Here is a 23,851-nt window from a genome sequence, read left to right as displayed (position 1 = left end):
TCGTCATTTTACCTCTATAGTCTACAAGCTCCAGATATCCACTGTAATTGATTGGATACATGCGATATCTATCTCTATTTGTGTGGTACTTTACATGCCCAAGTAACAGTCCCACCAATGGTATACATATGTTCTGCTATGGCAAGAGAAGATGATTTTGTAAATATGCGGATGGCGTGTTTGTGACCACCCACTAACAACTATAGCTCCCGTAAAGATGAGCCTTGCGCACTTGCTCCTGCAGCGGCTCTTTTCCTTTATTTTCCTTTTTACACCATGATTTCCCATTGGGGTTTAATTTCTCCATCTTTTCTATTAAATCTTACTTCTAAAGTGTGCCAATATCACACTACCTATTAATACTCCGGATAAGGTTATATACGAGGTCTATATAATAGAAGGAGCAAGAACTATCGTGTCTTGTATGTCTATATGCGGTATCTTTGATTCAATATCTTTAGCATGGCCCAATCAGACCTTACACTCGAGAGCCTTGCCGCTCGTGTTGTTGATTTGACAACTACTCTAACCACTGCGCTTCAGGAACGCAACAGTCCGCAGCCATCATTCTCTGAAGATGCTCCCGACCTCCTTTCGCCTGCTCCCGAGGTGCAGGGTCCCCGATTGCAGCTTGTCGAAACTTTGACGAAGATGCTACATCTAGCTACTGGGCCAACTGAATACCTGATTCAGCAGTGTCTCTTTGTGAGTTTTCCGTTTTCATAGCTTCCTTTGTTGTTCATTACAACTGACATCCTTTGAAGCCTAATGCCGACGGACTGATTCTGGACTTTCTCAATCGGTTCGATATCTGGCATCTTGTTCCGCTCAATGGTTCTAGCAGCTATGCTGAGATTGCCGCTGCTATCCAGCTTCCCGAGGTGACAGTCCGTCGGTTCTTGAAACAAGCGCTCACCATGTTCTTTTTCCTTGAGGAAGCGCCCGGGTCAGATCGCATCGTGCACTCAGCAGCATCTGCTTACGTTGCTCGCGACGCCGCCAGGAGTGCATTCATAGGACATTGCATGGAAGATGTTCGTCCCGCTGCTGCAGTCGGGGTAGACGCTCTTCAGAAGTTTTACGTCGGGCATAAAACACATAGCGAGGAAGAAGAGCATTGTCCCCAATATTTGGCAAGCGACAGAGGGAAGGTCCGTGGAAAGGCCTACTGGGCTTTTGCCGAGTCGTATGAAGAGCCTGGGAGGCCGAAAGGATATCGTGCCGAGCGATTTGCTTTGGCCATGAAGGCATTGTCTCAGACGCAACTGACGGCCCAAGTACTCGAAAAATTTGACTGGGAGAGTCTTGGAAATGCGACTGTGGTAGATGTATGTGGATGCCGATTTCTCTTTCTGTTCCTTCTCCTCCTGTCGGCTATTGTAACAAGACGACAATGGCGTGTGTGCTAACTGATGCTCTTTCACAGGTTGGCGGATCGACGGGACACATCAGTCTTCTACTTGCAAAAGCCCATCCTAAGCTGAAACTGATTGTTCAAGACTTTCCAGATGTGGAACCCAGTTTTAATGAGGTAATAACTTCAACCGAGCACGCATCACGCATCTCATTCAATGCGTACAATTTCTTCGAACCACAAACTCTCACAGCCGATGCCTATCTATTCAAGTCGATTTTCCATGACTGGTCGGACAAATACGTAGTGCAGATTTTGCGAAACTTACTTCCAGTGCTCAAGTCTGGAGTGCACATCATCATATTTGACAATATCATTCCCCCCGATTATGACGAGCAAGGCAAGCCCGTAGTACCGCTCTCGACCCGAAGACTTCTTGGAGCTGTCGATTTACAGATGTTCGTAAACCACAATTCGAAAGAGCGTAAGGCGTCAGATTGGACTGAAGTCGTCAAGCGTGCTGATAGTCGCTTTGACCTGAAAGGGTTCTATACAGTGGTTGGATCTCCAATGGGGATCATCGATATTGTCTTCAACGCATAGCATGAGATGAATATTGACGTTTAAGATTTCTCCGTACCTACCTTACACTTCATACCTACTTAGGTATATCTACTAGATGCTATAAGAACCTCCATACTGTGATCTTTCTCATAAAAAGCGCGATAAGCAATGTCATCAACCTCTTGCGCTCTCCTCCTTGTTTTTAACAACCTTCTACTTTCAACATCATACACTTACAGGCATACCAGAGATGGCCTCGCATCGCGGATTACGATTAATATCTAGAGCATCACGAATTGGCCAGAGAGCCGGGACGATTTCATCACCGCCACATTGCTTGGATTATCGGCTGAATCTTCTTGCTATTCACCTGGTTCAGTACGTCCTACGGATCAAAAAGCGAGGACTGTTGGCCAGGACTGTTGGCCAGAAATACGCGCATCGGGGGAAGAAGCATTGCTAGGAACTGTATCGGAACGCTTTGTAGACGACAAAACATTTTCCCCATAGAGCAACGTGGGGAAAAAATGATAAAAAATTGGCACATTGATTCGACTCTTCTTCACATCCAAGGCAAGCCTCAGAAATGTAATGAAAAGAAAAAAGCCTGTCAGACGTCCATCGACATCCACCCCGCCAATGCGCCCGAAGGCAGACCATCAACGGGGTCGAGATCATCAAGAGAAAAACAACTCTCTATACAGCAGATGCACGAGGCTTCTACCGCCATCCTTTCGGATGGTTCGAGAGGACCAAAAAATATTCACTCTTGGATATCGAGGATATACAATCATCAACCAGGGTGGATTCGATGGCTCTTTTGGGAACCAAAGCAAGAGACGAATACTATAGAAATGATTCTCCTGTAGGCGATTTGTTAGCAGCCTGTCGTTGCAGTGATAGCAAGCAGTTGGGGGTGCACATACTGAAGTATTGTCGACGTAAAGAAGAAAAAAGAAAAAGAAAATTGAAAAGTTCGCCAGCGAAGCGAAATTTTATAGGTGCCCAGGATAAGTGGGTCTACAGGCTCGGCCCGAAACATTCCGTACCTGCCTCCATAATTCAGGGCAAAGGTACATGGTCGCGGGTACCTACTAGGCAGTACGTACCGTCGACGGAGTGGTGGGTTAAATGTTGCTCTCCATATTATCCCGCTATTCATTTGAAGAGATGTAGGGTAGCGAAGATGCACGCTATTAGAATAGAATGAAGAGTAGCAAAACAATACTTCGTGCGCGCAGTACATCATGAAATACTCTATCTATCATGCTGTCAAAGCCTGATTTCTAGGACAAACAAGGCGAACTTTGAAATATGTGTTCTGCGTAGCTCAATATCTGCGAGTAAATTTTTATCGCAATTGTTGATGGCCTCCAGGAGAGTAGAGAGGTACAAAATGTTGCTTGTTCATAACAACACACTCGCATCACCCAAATTAGCGAAAATAATTCCCGACTGACTCAAGGAAAATTCCGCAGCGGACCATTGATCTCAGGAGTTCAACAGATGGTAGCAGGCACGTGGTGAAAGTTCATACTGCGAAGTATCATCGCTTCTCATCCGACTTTGGCGGAGCGGCGGACATGACGGAGACGCGATCGAGAAGGATGAATTCTTGATGCCGTCTTGGTCAGCTCTAGCCCCGGAACAACGCCTCTTCATTGGCTGGATGCTGCAGGGATTGAATTCGGCGACGGCGCGATTAGTCATTTCTCTGGGACCAGCTTAAGTCGTTTTCGCTCTCGCTCCGCCAAATTGGTCTTCGCGACAGAGGGCGCAAGGGAGACTTCGCTTGAGATTGGATATCTTCAGTGTATCTGGAGCTTCATGAATGTGATTTCGAGTCTTGTGCAAAGTCCGCTCGAATGGAAACACGGGCAAACTTCGTCTTCCGGCTTCATGAAGTTGGAAAAATGAAGATTTGAATAGTAATTGTATTTATTTTGCTAACGAAAGCATATGTATATATACACTAGGTATTTTAACTTCAGAGTGGCCTGACTGTTTCTTGCTCAACAAAGTAAATCAATTTGCCTTCGTATTCTACTTCACGACTGCTCATCAAATACTACGAAAATGTCTTCCATCTCTACTATTGAAAACCGCACCGCCTTGGTGTTTGGAGCTTCCGGCATCACTGGATGGGCTCTTTTGCGCGAGGCCCTCAAGTATCCCACCACCACGGCATTTCAACGTGTTATTGGCCTCACAAATCGACCGTTAGACAAATCGACGTCTTTTCTGCCCGAAGATAGCCGCCTTACGCTGGCTCATGGCATTGATCTTACCAAGAGCATGGATGATGTGGTTGCCAAGCTGGCGGATATTGACGGCATCAAGGATGTAACCGATGTGTATTTTGCGGGTATGGCTTAGGATGAACCCCTTACCAAAGCATCGTTGTGAAAAGCTAAAGTGAATACCCTTTTTAGCATATGTTCAACCCGCTGGAGCTTCAGATTTCGAAGGCTTTGACATCCTCAAAGAGGTCAATGTTCGCATACTTGAAACGGCAGTTCGGGCGGTTGAGCGAGTCAGTCCGAAATTGAAGTTTTGGACTCTGCAAACTGGCGGCAAGGTTGTCGCGCCCTATCCATCACAGGTTGTTTATATAAACTAACTCCCTATTTGATAGTCATACGGGTTTGTGCATGTTCCGCAACTGGGATTTCCCAAAGTCCCTGCCAAGGAGACAGACCCGCGTATTCCTCAGCCCTACGAGGATCAAGTCTTCTATTATGCTCAGTATGATGCACTCCAAAAACTTTCTGCTGGAAAGAGCTGGCGTTTTGCGGAGATTCGCCCAGATTTAGTGGTAAGCCCCCTTTTGTGACTTATGACGATAGCTCTTGACTGATGGAATCTAGATTGGCTTCGTCCCCGGTGGCGGTAATGCAATGAATTACGTTCAGGCTTTGGGTATTTTCCTTAGCTTTTACGCATACCGCGAGAAAAGTTCTTCAGGGGTAAAGAAGCCTCTTCCGTACCCTGGTCCTCTGGCTGTCTACAACAGTCATTACACCGAAGTTGGACAAACGACCTTGGCCAGAGCGCACATTTTTGCTTCCAGCTTGAAAGAAGCACCAAATGGTGAGGTTTATAATGTTGGAGATTCTCCAGTCACCAAGGGAAATAATTGGGCCGAGAAATGGGCGTCAATTTGCGACATGTTTGGCCTTGAAGGCATTGCCCCAGAGGAAACGCCCAGTCTTAGCGTGGCCGCATATATGTCTCAACATCGCGATGAATGGGCGAGCTTCGAGACTGAACATGGCTTGATCCCAGGTATTATCGGCAAAACTAGCTGGGAATTCATGGATGTGCTCACATCAATGCCCATATTCGACCGGCAGTATGACTTGACCAAGTTTGCAGCCACAGGATTTGAGAAGAGCTCAGATGTATTAAAGAATTACATAGAGGCTTTTGATCTAATGAGGGCGGCCAAGATGATTCCTTAGTTATAGATTCACGGAGCACGGCACGGATAACTTCATGAAAACTACTTAAGTAGCTGAATACACGGGAATTCTATTTTGTTGATGAGATTATGGACTTGATTGGCTCGTTGTTTCGCCGATGACTGCATTGTGCCGAAAGAATATGAGTGAATGACGAAATTAACCGGTAGCTTGGATGGACTATCAGTGGGGTCTTCACTCTAGTGGTAAGCCTTTGCATGGGAGATCTCAAATTTTATGGAGTATTATATGACTGATGAGATGACTCTGAAGGATTTAGCGATCCTTCATTCAGCTTCTAGCTCGTTCAATCAGATCGCTTTCCAAGGTTGAAGGATTCCACACTATCAGCAAGGCTCACAGCAAGTCGCATGTATTTACGTCAGTAGGATCTGCTAGTGATGGGCTGTGAAGTTGGGCGATACCCGATTTTTTAATTATTTAATTACTACTAGTCTTGTTATTATGGTGTCTTTTAAGAACATATCTTACCTTCAAAACATATTTGTTTTATAAATTTGCATTCTAAGTGCTGTGGAAACATTGGTCAATTGGAATTCTTCAAAAAAGTTATAGCAATAATGGTCCCCATGTCATTGTTTCTGGCAACATGCAGTTTTCTGACCCTGGTCGCCTCGCTGGCCGCATTGCCGCCGCCTTCATTCCGCCAATTGGACCATCGCGAATCGCACCTCCTTCCAAGTCATGTCATTGCTCAATTTCCCGCCGGTACTTGGATTGAGAATATTGCTGTTCGAGCCAACGGCAATCTTCTTATCACAAGTTTTCTGCCAGACGCTACACTATATGAGGTTTCTGACTTGGACTGTCTCTCGCCAACCGTTACCCGTCTATTCACCATAGACTCAGTCACCAGCTTATTCGGGATAGTAGAAACATCCACAGACGTATTTGCTGTTGCCGGCGGAAACTTTAGCCAGTCAACAGGGGGTGTTAAAGGAACATCTCGTCTTTGGAGCATCGATTTCAGACATGGCCAGTCCTCTTCTCCAAGGCTGATTACTTCCATTCCCGATGCGGTTCTACTCAACGGTGCGACGACAGTTCCTCAAAACAGTCACATAGTTCTCCTAGCGGATTCGATATTGAACGCTATTTGGCGTGTTGACGTGATTAAGGGCACGGTGGATAAAGCGGCTCAATTCCCGCCACAGGACACTGCCCCATCACAGCCCGTAACTATTGGCATTAACGGTATTCATATCCACGATGGGTTTTTATGGTTTACAAATGATACATCAACAACCAATCCGTCCACGGGCAGCCTTGAAACCTCCATGTATCGAATCAAAATTGACAAGAATGGATACACACCTATCAACACCGCACCCGAGAAAACAATTACCCTACCATCAGAGGCACTGGATGACTTCATATTTGGCCCCGACGACAGAGACATCAAGTGGATAGCTACAAATTCGGAAAACAAAGTACTTGCGGCTGCTCCAGATGGCAGATATGTCCGTGTTGCTGGCGCACCCAGCTCTTTCGAAGTTGCGACGGCAACGGCCTGTCGGTTTGGGAGAACAAGGCGGGATTCGCATGTTCTTTATGTAACCACTGGCGGTGGGAAAATAAACGGCACAACGGAAGGAGGCAAGGTGCAGGCTCTCGATACTAGGGGGTTCAGCTTTTAATGCATATGAGCAACTGCTGGTTTATGACAAATGAGCTGTATACCAGTAGGGGAGGCTGTGTGTCATAGGTAATAGATCATATATCTGCTATGCATTCTACAGATGGAAATTATGTCCACAAAGAGGTCATCACGAACATCTGCAGAGTGAACTAAGTAGCCTAGGCATTAGTGCCCGTATATTTGGGGGCCGAAGGTTATTAAAAGATGACAGGATGTTAAAATGTTGCACTACTCACCCACACGTTTCGGCTTTTCGGATATCATTTATTTTACAGAACAAGGCTCTACACTGCCCTCTTTAATCCTCTGAAGACAACAGCATTTCCTGCTATGCTTAAGATCTGCTATTTAAGATACTGGCTCTTGAGTTTGTGAGAGCAAACGAAACACTTTGAATAACAGCTGGAGGTAAAGAAGGGCTGGCTTAGCTCTATGAACCCCTTTCCTTAGAATCGGCTGTTTGAGTTACATTAGAAACAATGATTGTGATTCAATATATAATCTTTAAAGCAACCTATATGAGACGTTTAGATGTTACAAAAGTAGAAGCTTTCAGAGCGTAAGAACTAAATCCGCGTGGCTTGAGCCGCATGAGACGAATGCCACCCTTTTCTACCAAGTTACAACTCACTGGAACCTTGACTTGTATTCTACTTGACTTGCCAGGCTGCCTTGCTCCTGACGTTGCGTTGGGGGCTGCAAATGGCGTTTCTTTGATTCGGCCGCTGGCTCAATCAACACCTGGCAAGCGGCATGGCTGATCCATCACGACACCGTATTTATTTAGCGCTTCTCCACAAGCAAACCAACTGGTGGACAATTCCTGCCATCATGATTCTTTGAACCACTTTGGGATCGATCGCCTTCATTTTACAGGGCCCACTGCGTGACTCCGCCTCAGCCCAAGTTGATTGTCAATCCAATGACAGCACAAGAGGGTATGTAAGAATAGTAACAAGTGGTAACAAGTGGCCAGTAGACGAGGACGGCGTCTTGCCATGGATTTTGGTTTAATAATCCCTCGTTTGATAAGCTGTTAGCTGCGGGGTTCCTGGTTTTGCTAGTGTACCTTTGCTCTTCGTGAAGCGCACTAAAATCACAGCGTGTGCAAATCCTCCTCTTGACTGTTCAATTGTCTCGAGCTCTCAGCGTTGAGAACTTTGTAATTTCTCTGATGATGTAACTCTCCAAGCAGGTATTGCCCAGAGATTCGGATGGTTCATGACCACTATCGACTTGATTAATTGGGGCATCATTCCGGCGTCCCAGACTCGAGTTACCGGATGAAGGATATTACATCTTGAGTCTACGCTAACTCGAGGGGCTGATCATAAGCTGCATGATCAGCCCACAGGCAACGAACAGGGGATCATGTGCGGCCATCTACATAGAGAGGAATCCTACGAATGAGCATGATAGGCTCATTCAGCTGCATCTCTTGGTGTGATGTGGAGCACATTATAGGGCTGAATGAAGTCTGGCTGTAGCCGAATATGGTGCATTTAGCGATATAATGGTGTTGATTGAAACGATTTAAGAGAGGCTGGGACCCCATATATCACCATTTTGTCCGCATAGTTTGGAGCAGTTTCGTGACCGCTTATAGGAAGAAAGATTAAATGTAACCTTGCCCGTCCTAATTCTACCTCTTCTTTGCTTGGCTTCAGTTGATCTTCCCCCTCTCTTTGGCAACATGGCATCCAACGGGGAGGAGAAGAAGATAGTGCCAGAAGACCTGGAGAGTGATAATCGCGATGTTGCCGACTTGTGGAAGCAAGCCCTCAAGCAGTATAAGGGCATCGTGGGCTTTGACTTGCAGCCCAAGTTCAACAATGTTCAGGCTATGATAGACTTTGGCACGAACGAAATGAACTCTTTTCACAAATTTCGACACAATAGCAAGAAAGTGGACAAGCTCCGCAGCCTTTTTGCTGCCAACATCGATTACATTGAGAAAGGCGCCCAGCAGCTCATCAGCGCTGCTGTTCCTGCATTTCCTCCAGCTGCTGCTATTGGCACGGCTATTACATATCTTCTTTCAGTAGGACTCTCTTTGCTGGTATTAATGCATATTAGCAGCTAACGTTGTGCCGTACCTCCTTAGGCCTGCAAACAAGTTTCGGCGGACTATGATGTCGTCGTTGTGTTCTTTGACGATATGAATAGCTTTTTAGAGCGCGTCGTCATATTGGAGACTCGTCTCCCGTCACATAAGGCCTATCAAAATTGTCTCATGGACGTCTTTACGTCCTTCTTGACCTTGACAGGTTATGCGCACAAGTATATAGAACTTGGCCGTTTTAGTAAGTGCATCTACTTTGAAGTTGTAATTAAACTGCGGCTCTGCTCACATGACTTGCAGAGAAATGGATCACCAATTTAATTGGAGGAGAAGATAGCGATTTGGGTGGTGCCCGAAAGAAGATGGACAAGGATCTGACGAGGCTGCAGAATGCGACGGAGTTTGCGATCCTAGGCAACAGCGAAGAGCTTAAGAAAATGAATACAGAGCTCCAGAACAACCAGGAGGCACACACTAGAATGCTCGAGGAGCAGAAGGAGATGATGTTCTCAATTAGTCAAGATACTGGGAGCATTCGCAGCGATGTCGCCAAGCTGCTCAAGGCCTTTACGGAACAGAACGCAAAGCATGATCACAAAGGAAAGCCGTCGACTCAGGATGCAAGCAAGCCGGCGTCCGCCAATAGAGTACGAAACAGAATGCCGGATGTTGAGGGAGATGGCCATGAATACGCAATCCTCAAAGAGACTCTGATCCCAGACACTTGTACCTGGGTCTTTTCTCAACAAGAGTGGGAAGACTGGGTGAAACAAGACGAAGATGTCAGTGTGCTGAAGCCAGTTCTTGCTTTAGCAGGACTACCAGGCACCGGTAAGAGCCATCTAGCTGCGGCGGTGCACGACAAGCTCTACAGCTTGGCAAAGGAGGACTCCAGTCAGCGCACCTGTGTCGCACATTTCTACTTCCGAGAACAGCGTAAAGACTTGGGCCTCTTCAGAAGCGGACTGATTACTACCATCAACCAGATAGTGGAGCAGAGTGTGCCACTCTGTGAGAGGATCAACGCAGAGATGGTCCGCGACGAGGTTTTCTATAATGTCTTTGAATGGAGAGATTTACTCCTCAAAATTCTGGGACCATCGTTCAGCAATGACTCTCCGAATCGTCTTTTTGTCTTGTTTGATGGCCTGGATGAGTTAATAGACTTCCCTCAATTCCTGGAATTTGTCAAGCTCGTCAGACAGGAGAAGTTTAGAATATCGATTGTCGTCACTTCTCGCCCCGACCTGTTGCAGAAATTATCCGAGCAAGCAGAAGTCAGCACCATCGAAGTCACAAAGGAGAAACAGTTACAGGACTTTAAGACGCTTGCATGGCATCGAATTAACGATCTGAACTACCTCAAGAAATTTACACGCTACGTTCAACAGAGAATTGCAGAAAAGGTGGAAGAGGCCTCACCTAGTAAGTCGGGACTTTTGAGACAGTGTGAAGAAAGAATCTGACACATTTTGTTTTATTAGACTTGTTATATGCTGAGCACACTCTGGAACGACTCAATGCTCTCGGCCGTGAAGGTGCTGCTCTTCAGGTGCTTGCGCTTCCAATGCCAGAGAACCTGCATGGCGTATACGAGATCATGTTGGACGAATGTCAGCGCCGAATGCCTGCTGACCGTCAACAAATTGCGGCCAAACTGCTGCATTGGATTGCTTTCTCATATCGTGTCCTGACCCTCGATGAAGTAACGTCGCTGCTGGTCTATCTATCTAAAGATGACAGCTTTACACTCGAGGAAATTCCTGAAGTTGCATCCAAGTTTCTCCAGATTGGAGACCCCGCCTTTGAAGCTCAAACACGAGAAATAGCTCATAGAGATACTTCTACTGGTTCTATTGAGGACCTCGAAAAGGCGGAAACAGCATCTGATAACCAAGATGATGTCTATAATGATGGTGCTTTACCTGTCAAGTTCAAAGAGAGGTCAATGCGTGCATTCTTTAGGGATGCATCCGATGTGGACTCAAAATGGCATTTGAAAGCATCAGAAGCACATCGCCAGATATTTTTGGCCGGCGTTGACCTGGTCAAGCCGGAACCCCTGGGGCCAGGCTACCCTATCAAAGAAGGTCTACGGCTATATGCTGCCTATCGCCTCCTCTCGCATTTCGTCGAGCTCAAGTTGGAGGAGCACACGCCCCAAGAGAAAGCAGAGGTTATGGAAGGGCTTGCTATGGCGCTATCTCACACCGACTTTGCAGACACACTCAGTCGCACGGGAATGACATATAACAGGGGCGTTAAGAGTCTTGTAAACGACAGAGTTGCTCTCTGGGCCGAATCCCTCAAAACCCCAGAAATTCCGTCTCTCTTGAGCCCTGATGCAGCTGCATGGTGGGCAGATGTTGCTATAGATTCCCGAAGATGCAGATATGGGATGGTTAGGGGGTACGTTAGCCGCATCTATACTGCGGCGAACCTTGAAGAAGTATTAAGTGCATATAAGCTTCTCTATGGACTTTTGGGCGTTGTAAGTTTTAGCTGCCGTATTCCCTTCTTCTTCTTCTTCTTCTCGGATATTACAGAGACCCTTAACTGACGATATTATAGTCTGGACTTGATGAGCTCCTTGTTGACAAAGCTAAAGCTAACTTTCCAGACGAGTCTTCGGCACCAGCACCCTCAAGCGATGATCTACCCACTGACGAGAGTGGAAATACTGCGAATCAAGCCACGGGAGAATTAGGGGAAGAAAAGAGCTCATTGGGTTTGCCAGGAATCTTCAGCGATCTTGAGATGGACGGAACGGCTTACCGAGCCGTGGGAGAACTTTTCTTCCACTATGGCCATTACAAAGCAGCTGATTTAATGTGCAAAAAGGCATATGATATCTGTCATTCCGGAGACGATAATGTGGAGAAGTTCAAGATATCAATTCTGCACTCTAAGGTCCTGTTGAAGCTACACGAAAAAGACAAGGCTTTCGAAACTATTTTGGAGCGTGTCAAGGACATTGAAGCTGTCAATGTCCCTACGGCCTTGAAGCGCGCAGCTCTCTTAGCAAAGGCTGAAGTTGAGACAAAGCTGAAGATGCGGCAAGCCGCAGCCGAATCTTACACCAAGGCAAAGTCGATCGATCCAACTGGAATGACTACGGGAGATGCTCTTGTGAAAGAAATTGAGCTTTTCGAGAAGGTTGACGATTACGCTGGGTACTTTCGAACACTGAAAAGTTGGAGCCCTATTGATAGGCTGACTTGGATGGCGTGGAACTATTGCTATGATGGTCGTGAGCGACACGACACGCTTCGCTCTCTTGCAATCAAGGAGGGCGAAGCAGATTTTCTCATCGAAATCTATAAGAACGCCATCCAGTTTCTTGATCGGCTCAACTCTGGCGCCCCATTGCGTCTTGAGTTGGCAGTAACTTACTTTAGGGCAGCAGGGGACCTTGAGAATGCTCGCAAATATTTGGACGAAATATTCAACACTACATCCGGCGGCTACCCGTATTCTATTACAGACGAGCAACCTCAAACAATGCTCCAAAGGGCTGTTGACGTTATGTCAGACGTTCTGTACGAAATTTTCCGCAGCTCTCGCGATCCCAAAGTCAAGCTAGAGGCTCTTGAGGCACTCAAAGGTCTAATGGATAGGCCACTCTCTTTATCTGTACCAATCTACACAGCTCTAGACCTTGTACATCGTCGCATCGTTATTGCGTCCATGTGCCTGAAAATGGGTCAAGGTAGCGAGTTCCAGGAGCGACTCCAGAGCGTTTTCAATGACTGCTTCGCCGGCCTGAGCGATAAAGTCTCTTGGAACGATGGGCAGAATTTGGAAAAGCTGGGCCATGCACTTATGATACTGAGCAAAGCCATTCCAGACGGGCAGGATATCCAGCGACATGCACGAATTGTGATATCAGCCATGTTTTCCAAAATCACGACCGCTTCAGACGAGGAAGACAGTTTGAGCTCCGAATCGGATGAATCCGGCGATGAAGAAAGTGACAGCAGCGATGATGAAGATGATACGCCGCCCGAAGGAGTGGTACCTCTTGCTAGGGCTGGTAGAGTTGGCACGTTTGAAGGAATGGCAGCGTTCGAAACCATGAATAGCCTCAGGAGTGGAAATAAATCATCACCAAAAGATGAAGGAGACCTTGGCAACCCCGACATCGTTGTGTACAGCTGCGACGGAGGCATCTGCACTCCCACAGCTGGGTACGCTTGGTGGGGAGATTCCGTGGTCCATTACTGTGCCGAATGCTCCACCACATTGATTTGCGAAATCTGCTACAACGCCAGACACACTCCCGAGAAGGTTGGATCGCCAAATGTGATGCATTTTTGCGACAAGAGGCATAATTACATCAAGTTGCCTGTGGAGGGCTGGCGAGGCATCAAGGATGGCATTATGAAGGTGGATGGAGAAGAGCCAGTTAAGTTTGAAAGCTTTCTGAACCGCTTACAGAATGAGATTTGCAAGGATGCTTGGGATCGGTTCTGGACCGGTGCCTGAGCGGCTGACGAGATACGATGTATGAATCATGGACAGTTTCAGTTAGTTTTTTGTGCAGTGCATTCTAGTATGTATATTGAATACGACACCACTCAGGGGCATCTCTCATGTAATTGAACCGCGGAGTGACATTTGGTTGTGAACAAAGAACCCTGATGCTGCCGTCTGTGCTCCGCATCTCGTTCAACTAATCCTTAGCGCCCGGCTGCCTGCGCAAGGAAGGGGTGTCTAAACATCTCTGTGGTAGAGCAAGAATTGGAATTGGGAAAGATTTCTGATAGAGCAGATATTCCCTTCCCCCGGAAAATAAATCATGGACGCTATTTCGCAGGGGGGATTTTCTTCTTGTTTGATACCAGCAAGAAATAAATTTAAGCTTATAAGCTTATCTGATGGAAGCGGGGGGTTGCTTGTAATGGAAGCTTGTTCTGACGGAGCTTTCCAATGAACGAATAAACCACCTAAATCCCCTTTCTCCTGAGCTGGAAGGCGTTAATTTGCCTTTCAGATTATAATTGTCTTAAACGTGAATGTATTACTCCGCAGCTTAATGTTCTTTCTCACATATGAGTATCTGTATATGCAACAATGGCCGTCACCGCGTTATCGGGCCTTGTTTCACATATACTGGACGGGTTTTGACGCTTGAGTGCGCTAATATACCATCTCCGCTCCAGTGCCCATAATAGGAGTACACGCACTGCAAATGGTGGTCACCGCCAATTGGGAGTTATGTTTCTAAAATCTGCTCTTGGATTCCCGTATTTGTGTACTGTTGCTAGTGGCTGTAGTTAATGTTTACTGTAGTTATTTTTCCGTAACCTACCTGGACATCACTGGCATAGGATGCAATGAGCCAATGCATACTGCATGAAATATGCCGAGAAACGTTCCACGACGACCTGTCATGGGTAACGATAATTCCGTATTTGTAAATATAGCAATTCGTCGGATGTTTTTAAATCGCGGGTTGTTCGGCTCGACAAGACAGAGTCACCTCTTAGGTAATATTCCGTGGAGTCCGTATAACACTCTCTAGCAGGAAGAGGAAGGAAAGAAGTATATACCGTGATCGCAACAGGGAAGTGAAATGAACATCCTTGCTTGCGGCACATTCCTCACCGACAAGCATGCAAATCTTGAACCTAATCGGATGTCATGTCAAGAATAGAGTGCTCCGTAGCGGTGCCAAGATCTGCAAGCACGCTTATTTCTTCCCCTGTTTCCGTCTGAACACCTGTTGCTTGCTTCGTCGAGTGCTCTTTTCAGTGTAGCGCGCCGTCAAGCTCGTATAAGCTTTCGGCCCACGGCTGGCTCAGGTCTGGGCCAAGGGGGCGCCCCCGCGTAACAAATACGGCTACTACGTTACAAATGTGTCCCAGAGGCAATTTGTGTCCTGATTTTCCTCCAATCTTACCCAATCTATTCCATTGACCTTCCCTTTTCACTCAGAAACACCAAGCTTCAACTGGTGATGGTTAATTTAGATGCATGTCAGCGTTTCAACGATGAATTCGGCGGCGATCCGAAATGGCGGTGGTAGAGTAAGGTTAGGTAAGGTGGCAGGGAGAGATGATCCGTTAAGATGTCAAGACAAATTGAAGTGTTCAGTACCTATAAATTGAATGAACCATGCTCATACAGTCTGTTTGTTTGGTATCAGCCAAGATCTTCTTCCACTCTAATAAACATATTTCTCTTACTTACAACTCATAACTCATCAAAATGCGATCCAACGCCCTCCTTAGCCTCGCTGCCTTCGGCACAGTAGCCTCAGCGTTCTCGCTCCCCGCCAACCTCAAGACCATCTACGACAACCACAAAGTAAGTCATAACCACACCAAGGGCCAGCAAGATTTATCCCTCATACTTACTATTCTTCAAGTCGGGAACATGTGCCAAGAAATTGTCGGGCACTTTTAGTGGCGGAGCTTCATACTGTGGTGACCTTGCCGGTGCCATCTTCCTCAAGGGAAGTTCTGGCAACTATGACAACCTCGACATCGATTGTGATGGTGCCAACAACTCGGCTGGTGCTTGTGCCAACGATCCCAGTGGCCAGAGCGAGACTGCCTTCAAGGATACCGTGAGAACATTCGGCATTTCTGATCTCGATGCCAATATTCACCCGTACGTCGTCTTCGGCAATTCGGGCAGCAGCCCCTCTTTCAACCCTCAGTCATCCGGCATGCAGCCGCTTAGTGTCATGGCTGTTGTGTGCAATAACCAAGTTGTAAGTTTGGATATCTCATTCTTCTCTATCATATGTCAGATACTAATACAAATCGCTAGTTCTATGGTATCTGGGGTGATACCAATGGTGGCACCTCCACCGGAGAAGCTTCCCTCGCTCTGGGCAAGCTTTGCTTCCCCAACGAAGGCCTTAGCGGTGATAACGGCCACGATCCCAAGGACGTTTTGTTCATTGGTTTCACCGGCTCTGGAGCTGTGCCCGGAAAGAGTGGCGCAAATTGGGCGGCCAAGAACACCAATGACTTTGAGAACAGCATCAAGGCACTGGGAGACAGGCTTGTTGCCGGCCTCAAGGCTTAAATGATGGTGCCTTGGCAGACGAAAAAAAAAAAATCATGAGATACGATCTAAACAGCGCATCACGCAAATATGAGTACATATTCGGCTACAGTATATAGTTCCCGACCCAAATACATACGACTGAAATGCTAGTTCAATCCCAACCGGTGTGCTAAGGATCATTCGTGGCATGTGACGAAAATAAACTACGCGGGGGGGAACTGGGTGAACGAATCGGATGCATTCTCACAACACCCGAGTACTATTTCGTCCTCTGCTACTATATGACACGAGCCATTAAATCCCAGGTTATTACCGTCGCGCATCTTGCATCATATGTTGAAATCTGGGGATTGTGAAAGCTATTGGTGCGCATGACCTTCGTATCGCCATTGTGGATTTTGCGGAGACCAACTTCAGTAGTAAACGGCACTGGTGGTTTTACTTCCCCAAACCGCCCCATTGTCGAGTCAGTCCCGCGGATGCCATTGGTGCGCATAACTGGCCAAACCTGGAGAGATCGACAGACTTGCCGATGGAGTTTGCTACTCTGGCGTAGCAATGATGATTCAACGTAAGCAAGAACAAACTGAGCATGTCTTTGCTGCACATTTTCCCCATGGGTGACCCCATGATTGCCGGGTTTTCGCGGTAGATCTCAATCGGACAATGACCGGATGGCTCCGACGAAGCGTTTAAGCGTCAGTGCTGGCGAATGGGGGATCGTCGTCCTTAACGATGGAGTTCTCTTTTGGATACCTGTTTACTGAATTTGGCATTTCTTGTTGCCTAAATGCTACACGAGATGCCGATCTTCGGCTTCTACGATAATGCGCAAGTATATAAGATCCTCACCAAGTATTCCCTCTGCGGAGAAGGAACTGAATTGAGAGAAACCCACATACGGCTATCGTCTTCGGCGCAATTGACAACATGGCCAATCTCACCGGGCCGTTGGCCAAGTACAATGTGGCTCATAAGCTTTACAAAAGCTCCCTTCTCAATTCCGTCTGTCTTGTAGCGGGGTTATCGATTTTCTTCTTCGGCTATGATCAAGGATTGATGGGCGGAGTCAATACGGCCCGCGATTATGCTGAGCGCATGGGCTTTGGCCACTGGGATGAAGACCAGGGTATTGTCGTTGTCGATAAGCCCTTGCTGCAGGGAGGCATCGTTGCCGTGTATTACCTCCCGGGGACTCTATGCGGTTGTCTCCTCGGAGGCTGGCTGGGAGACCGGTATGGCCGTATCAAGACGATTGCTTTGGCATGTGCTTGGAGCGTTTGCGCAGCTGCTCTGCAGGCTTCGGCCATGAACTCGAACTGGATGTTTTGCGGTATGTTACAAAGAGATCATTTGTATGCAGATCCTGTATTATAGTGCTTTGACTGACTGAAGATTTTGAACAGCGCGTGTGCTTAACGGTGTTGGTACTGGAATTTTAAATGCGATTACACCAGTTTGGGCAACCGAGACCGCTGCTCATACTTCCCGCGGACAATTCGTTTCCATTGAGTTTACTTTGAACATCCTTGGAGTTGTTGTAGCATACTGGCTAGAATTGTTCGTAAATTCTTCAGAGATTATGTCCTTTTAGCTGCTTTGCTAACATGAGAATAGTGGCACTTCCAAATACCACGACAACACATCCTCATTTATCTGGAGATTCCCCGTTGCCTTTCAGATTCTCCCTCTCATTGCGCTCTTTATTGTCATCTGGTTCATGCCGGAATCTCCGCGCTGGCTCGTCAAAGTTGGCCGTGAAGAGGAAGCCCGCTTTATCCTAGGTCGGCTTCGTGGCAACGAAGGCGAGGATGGCGTCAAAATGGAAGCAGAGTACCAAGACATCATTAACATTCGTAACCTGGAAGAAGATACTTCCAAGCAGCAGGGTTATCTTCAAATGTTTTTTGGTATCGGTTCTGGAAAATTGCACACTGGTCGCCGCGTTCAGCTTGTTATTTGGCTTCAGATTCTTCAAGAATGGATCGGTATTGCGGGAATCACCATCTACGGTCCTGAAATCTTTACCATAGCCGGAATTAGCTCAAAGGATAGGCTTTGGGTCAGTGGCATCAACAACATCACATACATGGTACGCCAGCTACTTACCTGTTTCCAAAAAGTAATAGATACTGACAATACGCTAGTTTGCCACATTGATCTGCGTCTTCACAATCGATCGCATCGGCCGTCGTTGGACCTTATACTGGGGAGCAGTTGGACAGGGCATATGCATGTTTGTCGCAGGTGGCCTCGCTCGAGCTACGATCAATGCCGAGGGCAAAAGTAGCCAAAGCCATATTGGTGGCGCCGCAACATTTTTCGTATTCCTTTATACTGCGATATTTGGTGCTACTTGGCTTACTGTTCCTTGGCTCTACCCAGCTGAGATTTTTCCCTTGCAGGTCAGAGCCAAAGGCAATGCCTGGGGTGTTGTTGGCTGGTCCATTGGCAATGGCTGGTGTGTAAGTTTCTTTCCATCCCCAAACTTTTCTTTTCCTCGAGCCATTGCTCATCAGCTTCCTAGGTTTTGCTTCTTCCGACCATCTTTAAGCGCCTCAACGAGAAGACTCTCTACATATTCGGTGCTGTCAATGCTTTATCTATCCTTGTCGTCTGGGCACTGTATCCTGAGTCCAATCAGCGGACATTGGAAGAGATGGATCTCGTGTTTGCTAGTGATAGCATCTGGGCCTGGGAGGCCGAACGCAATTTTGCCAAACTGAAGACGGAGAACCCTGACCTTGTTCAGAGTTCAGGACCAAAACCTGGAGTTGTAGATGTTGAGCACGCCGTCGCACCTAAGGAGTAAGGTCCGATGGAAATTATACATTTTCTGTGGCTGTGAATCCTTTGTTATTGCTTCTCATACCCTTTCCTGAAGCAGACCACATCCGAAAACCAAGGTCATAGATATAATAGAGATATCGATAGACCATTTATTATAACATTATTGTCTTTACATATGACAACCGATTTGCATTGCAGCCGATGGTCTACGTATACTCTGACTATAGTGAAGAGTCTCTCGCTTCCTTATCCTCAGGAATGGGTACTAAAGCTATCCTACCAACAAAATCGAAGCGATATTTTTAGGTTGATCTATGCGTTTTAGCCTGAAGAGTGGCACACTCATGCATCTTATAGTTATTTTTTAGGGAAAAGTTTGTAAATTCTCCTGGTGTCTATTACAGCAGGCTTGGATTCTTTAGATAGTATAACAAAATCATAAGAGTATTCTCAGCAGTTTTATTCAACATGGGTTAAGCCTGTCTTTGACTGCAATATTGAAAGGGCCATCCATCTCTATCTTAACAACAGAATCCATCGCTGAGGGGACTCCTACATCCAATTAGCAAACCCAAGTTAACATATCATGAAAATGGACAAACTCACCTTTTTTCGTCACAGATGATTTAGCAGAAAGCCCGTGTGTCCACCAAGTAATGAGTCTCGAAGTCGCAGCAAGCTCCTGTAGCACCACATGTCCGGGTACATGTCGTAGTAGTGCTGGGGTGCATGTCGATCACATAGTTACCATGACCCGTATTCCAGTGCAGGTATTGGCAGTTCTCTACCCAGGCACTGTTGACAGCGCCACTGATTTGCATGTCACAATGAGCAAAGTTGCTGCAGCTCGTATGGCCAGATGCTTGATTGTTGTCGTTGGCGTTGATGCTGACGTAGGGGTCAATGGAGCCCGACTGGCATGACCCTGAGATGGTAAGGCAAGCCTCGGTGGCAGCAACTGCCAATGCAAGAATTGAGAAGAGACCCTTCATGGTGTTATGGAAGAAGGAAGATAGAGGTAATTGAAGCTTGTTAAAAATGGTGTTTGGTCGAGGTGTTTGATAATGAGTTATTGGGTGGTCTTTACTTTGGTTCTTATACTTTTTTTCCCCCTTGAAGAGAAAAGAACACTAACGCAAGGAGCAGGATTCACACCAATAATTCATTGGCCAACAATTGTCTTCTTCAGAGATATTCCAGTCATAAACCTGCTTGCTATAGTTGGGTTACACTTCATTATTCCCTTGTATCGACCCAATTGAATACAGAATTACCTGCTTCGCACCCCGGAGCGGCTTCAGAAGCTTCCTCTCGGTGCCGAGTTGATATCTCTCCTCTCCGCCCCCACAGGATGTTACTTCGTAATACCAGGCCAAGGCAATCCTGCTGGCTAAATAAGGAAGGTAAAAATCCACACCAATGCACTCCGCACATCCCTATTGGTTGATAGGCCCGATTTCAGAGTGCAATTTTATTTTTGGATAGGATTTAGCTAAGTATACAAACATGCATAGTTCAGCTGAAGACACCGGGCGACAACCCGATGTATGCCTTTAAAGATGCTATACTTGACTACAAGGGGACGGGATCTAATTTTCCTGTTGCAATGATACTATCCAGTACTTAGGCAAAAGAGCATAGCGTCTCAGTCGGTAAATCTAAAGATCATTGAGCGTGGAGGGCCATACCACTCTAATATACGTAGCTCTGCTGTGGGCGGTTTAGGATCGTACGTTACGTGCCGACGAGCCTGTAGTTACAACTCCAAAGTTTGTGTGCTTTGAGCGCTGACGGCTACAAACAGCAATCCTAGCGTTGTCATCACTAGGCCATTTACTAAAAGGCTTCGGAATAAAAATACCTGTATTATGCATAGAAGTAACACTTTAATGAAGAATACCTACCTAAGGTATAGAGCAATGGGAAGCGGCTATATATAGAAAAGGATAAAATTTAAATGGTCTAGAGAAGTCTTCATCTGTTACCAGTACATATATATATAGGTAAGCTTCACAAGTTGTTTCACCATGCATAGAGGATTTAGCATCTTAGTGCTAGCTGGCTCTTGCGACCACAGAATATGGCATGCTTCAGGGATTGTGATCCGACATACAAATCCATAGTATTCCGCCTCGCTACCTGCATATGTTACATCCAATTGACCATGATCCCAAGATCCCGTTGCTCTGTAATTCTTCACGTGATGCTCGGAATATACAGAGACCGCATCACATAAGCTAATGCATCAGCGATGGAAATATCCAGCTTAGCCATTTAGAGAAAGCGTTCTCTGAACCAGGGCAGAGTGGCAAATCTCATACTCCGGAATTGCCCTCATATTGTTGGGGTTTCATTTAGTATTGCACAGGCAAAAACAATGACGGATCCAGCTATCGATGGCTTCCAATTCATTCTGCACGCTCCTAATGAACGACTTTCGAAAGAGAATCGTTCTAAGATACGCAGGCATGCTATGAAAGTAGTGGGGGCGGCGCGCCGTACACCAAACGACGCGTCGCATAGAGAACCCGCCAAGTATTACAAAACTCATCCAAGCATGGACATATCAAGCTTGTTACCTCCTATGCCACTCTCTGGCCTGGAGCTGCTAGTCAAAGATCAGGGTTTGGATCCCCTCGATCTCTCATCGCTCACAACTGTTCATATAGGGCCTATGTATGTTGTTGGTGGAACAGTCTCGTGAAGAAAGCTGACGGCTTTAGTGCTTCGTCATTACTACAGCTAGATTCCAGCCAATTACCAGGCGTCTTAGCATACAGACAATGGTCCTATTTCTCTTTTATACCACCACGTTTTGGACATGTGGCTGCGCTGGATGATGCATTTCAGTGTCTTGTTACAATTACACACTCACTTCTAGTTCCTAACCATCGGCAGAGTGATAAAGTCATTCTTCAGCGGTACGGGAAAGCGCTCCAAAGTCTTCAGAAAGCAGTAGATGAACCAAATAGTCGTTACTACTCTGAAATCTTGTGCGCTACTGGGATGTTATCAATCTTCGAAGTCAGTGACGTGGTGTTGAATCCACTTGTTGGTAAAAGGGCTGACATTCTTGGTATAACAGCTCTTGAACTCGCCAAACGGACAATTATGGTATCATCATATAGCAGGAGCCTCTCAAATTATACAATTTCGGGGGCCAGAGAGATTTTCTTCCGACTTTGACATTGCCTTGTTGTTATCCCTGGGTTATCCTATAGTAAGTTGTTTATTATTTCATCACGAACATGTTCACTTGTACTCGATGACTGATCGAAACTAGTGCGCAGAGTCTCTCCTCAATAATAAGAGTTGTTTCTTAGACGACCCTATATGGATTCAAGTCATAAAAAATGCCATTGATGAGCGCGAGATTTTTACTGACCGCTCCCCTCTCGGTATAAGACTTCTGACACTCATGGTAAGAGTGCCTGGCCTTGCCAAGAAGACTTGTCACGCGGTGACAATGCAGCATTCTCTACAACCTAGAGATTTCGATGCCGTAGCAGCAAAAGTGCGCATTTTACGATCGGATGTTGCAGCTTGGCGCCGAGAGTTCAACATGACCTTGATTCATGCTGCCGAACCAACAAAGAAAAATGGTACACTTGATACTGATAAACGCTATGAGTTGCTTGGGGTTGCTCTCATCATTCGAATTTTAGTGAGTCGAATGATTGTTTGTATTTCACCAAACGATCGCGGTCTCCTTGAAGAAGAAGTTCAGAGCTTTGCTCTTGAGCTCAAATGTCTTCTTGGGTCCGTAGGGCATCACCGTCGAGCCGAGTTCTTCCTCACGCAAAAATTCAAAATTGCTAATGCTGCGCTTATCACGCATGATGATTTTGCTGCTGCAATTGGATGTGATCGTGTAATAGAGGCATGGAAACTGAAGAAATTTGACAACGCTTTTGGGAGAAAGACATGCGATGGAACAACATGTTGCCTACTAGAGGAACGATGAAACTATCGAAGGGGAACACTTCCTCTGTCGCGGAGATGATCTTATGTCATAAATACTCTCACAATCTTCATGCATGTTACCTCTCTTTGTTTTCCTTGACATATACAGCAGGAACCTCCATTGTAGCAGCGATGGAATAGCCTTTTTGGTCTTTCTTTCTTTCTTTTTTATTTCTGTTTTTAGACTGCATAGGTCATCATGCAATCGTGATTGCATTGTACTACGCTATTTCGATGCCGTGACCTCTTTCGTGTCACTCACCTGAACAAAGATTCACAAGCAGGCTGTTTATACAGATACATTTAAGTACATACGGTTCATGTTGGAGATAGCGTCAAAGTCAATGTAGATAGGCTTTTATCCGCTGGCAATAGCTAGATAGTCGCTTCTTTCTTAGCTCACCCTCATAGACCGACCCTATATCCTGGACGGCGTGGGAAAATGTAATGAATGAGTATAATAACACGCATCAAATGCCATATTGCCATAATAAAATACAGCGGTCCCTATAAAGAGGCTCTATTAGATGGTTGCCAAAGAGACATCACCCAAACGCGGTTAAACTCATAAGTTTTATCTTGCCGAGAGTTGTAGGGATACTAATTGACTGCCCTACTACTATCTTCGGTTTGCGGCTTTGGTGTTTTATCATGAGTCTCATCTAATCGGCAATTTGTATTTTATGCTCTAAATGAGCTCATTCGGAGCAACGCGCTTTCCGACTTCACAACTGTTACCAACTGTTTAGTGGCAACTGTTATTCCGCCACTTCTCAACAAAGGCCTCAAGGCAATAAATGTCGGTAGTCGCTAGCGTGTCTAGATGTGGAATGTGCTAGGCTGGACCACATGCTCGATTAGGCATTTGGTATTTTGTGGAGCAACAATGACGCCCTCGCAACTCGATTCCAGTCATGTACTACAAACAAGAATGATGGAATCAATTTCATGGTCCAAACAGATATAAAATATGGCAA

The 23,851-nt window shown here is 46.2% G+C and overlaps 9 protein-coding genes across 9 annotated transcripts; 8 read left to right on the top strand and 1 right to left on the bottom strand.

Moving 5' to 3' along the window:
- The first annotated feature begins 426 nt into the window (after nt 1–426).
- V8C40DRAFT_253478 (O-methyltransferase domain-containing protein) lies at nt 427–2,088 on the top strand. The gene is made up of 3 exons (XM_083217621.1): nt 427–705; nt 765–1,328; nt 1,427–2,088. Exons 1-3 carry the CDS (start codon nt 463–465, stop codon nt 1,955–1,957), a joined length of 1,338 nt encoding a protein of 445 aa, XP_083069944.1. The 5' UTR covers nt 427–462; the 3' UTR covers nt 1,958–2,088.
- A 424-nt stretch (nt 2,089–2,512) lies between these two features.
- Nucleotides 2,513–2,781, top strand: V8C40DRAFT_253475 (uncharacterized protein). The gene has a single exon (XM_083217620.1). The coding sequence runs from the start codon at nt 2,558–2,560 to the stop codon at nt 2,768–2,770; it is 213 nt and encodes a 70-aa protein (XP_083069943.1). The 5' UTR covers nt 2,513–2,557; the 3' UTR covers nt 2,771–2,781.
- Nucleotides 2,782–3,935: 1,154 nt separating this feature from the next.
- V8C40DRAFT_253473 (SDR family oxidoreductase) lies at nt 3,936–5,442 on the top strand. The gene is made up of 4 exons (XM_083217619.1): nt 3,936–4,283; nt 4,351–4,496; nt 4,554–4,733; nt 4,786–5,442. The coding sequence occupies exons 1-4, from the start codon at nt 3,995–3,997 to the stop codon at nt 5,377–5,379; spliced, it is 1,209 nt and encodes a 402-aa protein (XP_083069942.1). The 5' UTR covers nt 3,936–3,994; the 3' UTR covers nt 5,380–5,442.
- A 376-nt stretch (nt 5,443–5,818) lies between these two features.
- V8C40DRAFT_253472 (uncharacterized protein) lies at nt 5,819–7,614 on the top strand. Its single transcript, XM_083217618.1, has one exon. The coding sequence runs from the start codon at nt 5,961–5,963 to the stop codon at nt 7,035–7,037; it is 1,077 nt and encodes a 358-aa protein (XP_083069941.1). The 5' UTR covers nt 5,819–5,960; the 3' UTR covers nt 7,038–7,614.
- A 988-nt stretch (nt 7,615–8,602) lies between these two features.
- V8C40DRAFT_253468 (uncharacterized protein) lies at nt 8,603–13,683 on the top strand. Its single transcript, XM_083217617.1, has 5 exons — nt 8,603–9,080; nt 9,144–9,342; nt 9,402–10,526; nt 10,586–11,592; nt 11,673–13,683. The coding sequence occupies exons 1-5, from the start codon at nt 8,733–8,735 to the stop codon at nt 13,584–13,586; spliced, it is 4,593 nt and encodes a 1,530-aa protein (XP_083069940.1). The 5' UTR covers nt 8,603–8,732; the 3' UTR covers nt 13,587–13,683.
- Nucleotides 13,684–14,879: 1,196 nt separating this feature from the next.
- On the top strand, nt 14,880–16,276 carry V8C40DRAFT_253462 (fungal chitosanase of glycosyl hydrolase group 75-domain-containing protein). Its single transcript, XM_083217616.1, has 3 exons — nt 14,880–15,410; nt 15,472–15,819; nt 15,879–16,276. Exons 1-3 carry the CDS (start codon nt 15,312–15,314, stop codon nt 16,137–16,139), a joined length of 708 nt encoding a protein of 235 aa, XP_083069939.1. The 5' UTR covers nt 14,880–15,311; the 3' UTR covers nt 16,140–16,276.
- A 409-nt stretch (nt 16,277–16,685) lies between these two features.
- Nucleotides 16,686–19,351, top strand: V8C40DRAFT_253461 (general substrate transporter). The gene is made up of 5 exons (XM_083217615.1): nt 16,686–17,454; nt 17,528–17,681; nt 17,739–18,213; nt 18,269–18,586; nt 18,649–19,351. The coding sequence occupies exons 1-5, from the start codon at nt 17,052–17,054 to the stop codon at nt 18,931–18,933; spliced, it is 1,635 nt and encodes a 544-aa protein (XP_083069938.1). The 5' UTR covers nt 16,686–17,051; the 3' UTR covers nt 18,934–19,351.
- On the bottom strand, nt 19,119–20,184 carry V8C40DRAFT_76725 (uncharacterized protein). Its single transcript, XM_083223409.1, has 2 exons — nt 19,518–20,184; nt 19,119–19,463 (listed from the first exon to the last, which is right to left on the bottom strand). The coding sequence occupies exon 1, from the start codon at nt 19,901–19,903 to the stop codon at nt 19,538–19,540; it is 366 nt and encodes a 121-aa protein (XP_083069937.1). The 5' UTR covers nt 19,904–20,184; the 3' UTR covers nt 19,119–19,463; nt 19,518–19,537.
- A 1,005-nt stretch (nt 20,185–21,189) lies between these two features.
- Nucleotides 21,190–23,305, top strand: V8C40DRAFT_253458 (uncharacterized protein). The gene is made up of 4 exons (XM_083217614.1): nt 21,190–21,587; nt 21,635–21,935; nt 21,997–22,131; nt 22,195–23,305. The coding sequence occupies exons 1-4, from the start codon at nt 21,289–21,291 to the stop codon at nt 22,873–22,875; spliced, it is 1,416 nt and encodes a 471-aa protein (XP_083069936.1). The 5' UTR covers nt 21,190–21,288; the 3' UTR covers nt 22,876–23,305.
- The last annotated feature ends 546 nt before the right edge of the window (nt 23,306–23,851 follow it).

The sequence above is a fragment of the Trichoderma camerunense genome, assembly GCF_050948025.1.
Source record: "Trichoderma camerunense strain CBS 138272 chromosome Unknown V8C40scaffold_17, whole genome shotgun sequence".
Lineage (NCBI taxonomy): Eukaryota > Fungi > Ascomycota > Sordariomycetes > Hypocreales > Hypocreaceae > Trichoderma > Trichoderma camerunense.
The sequence above is the reverse complement of the archived record's forward strand: the minus strand, read 5'-3'. Positions and strand labels throughout refer to the sequence as shown.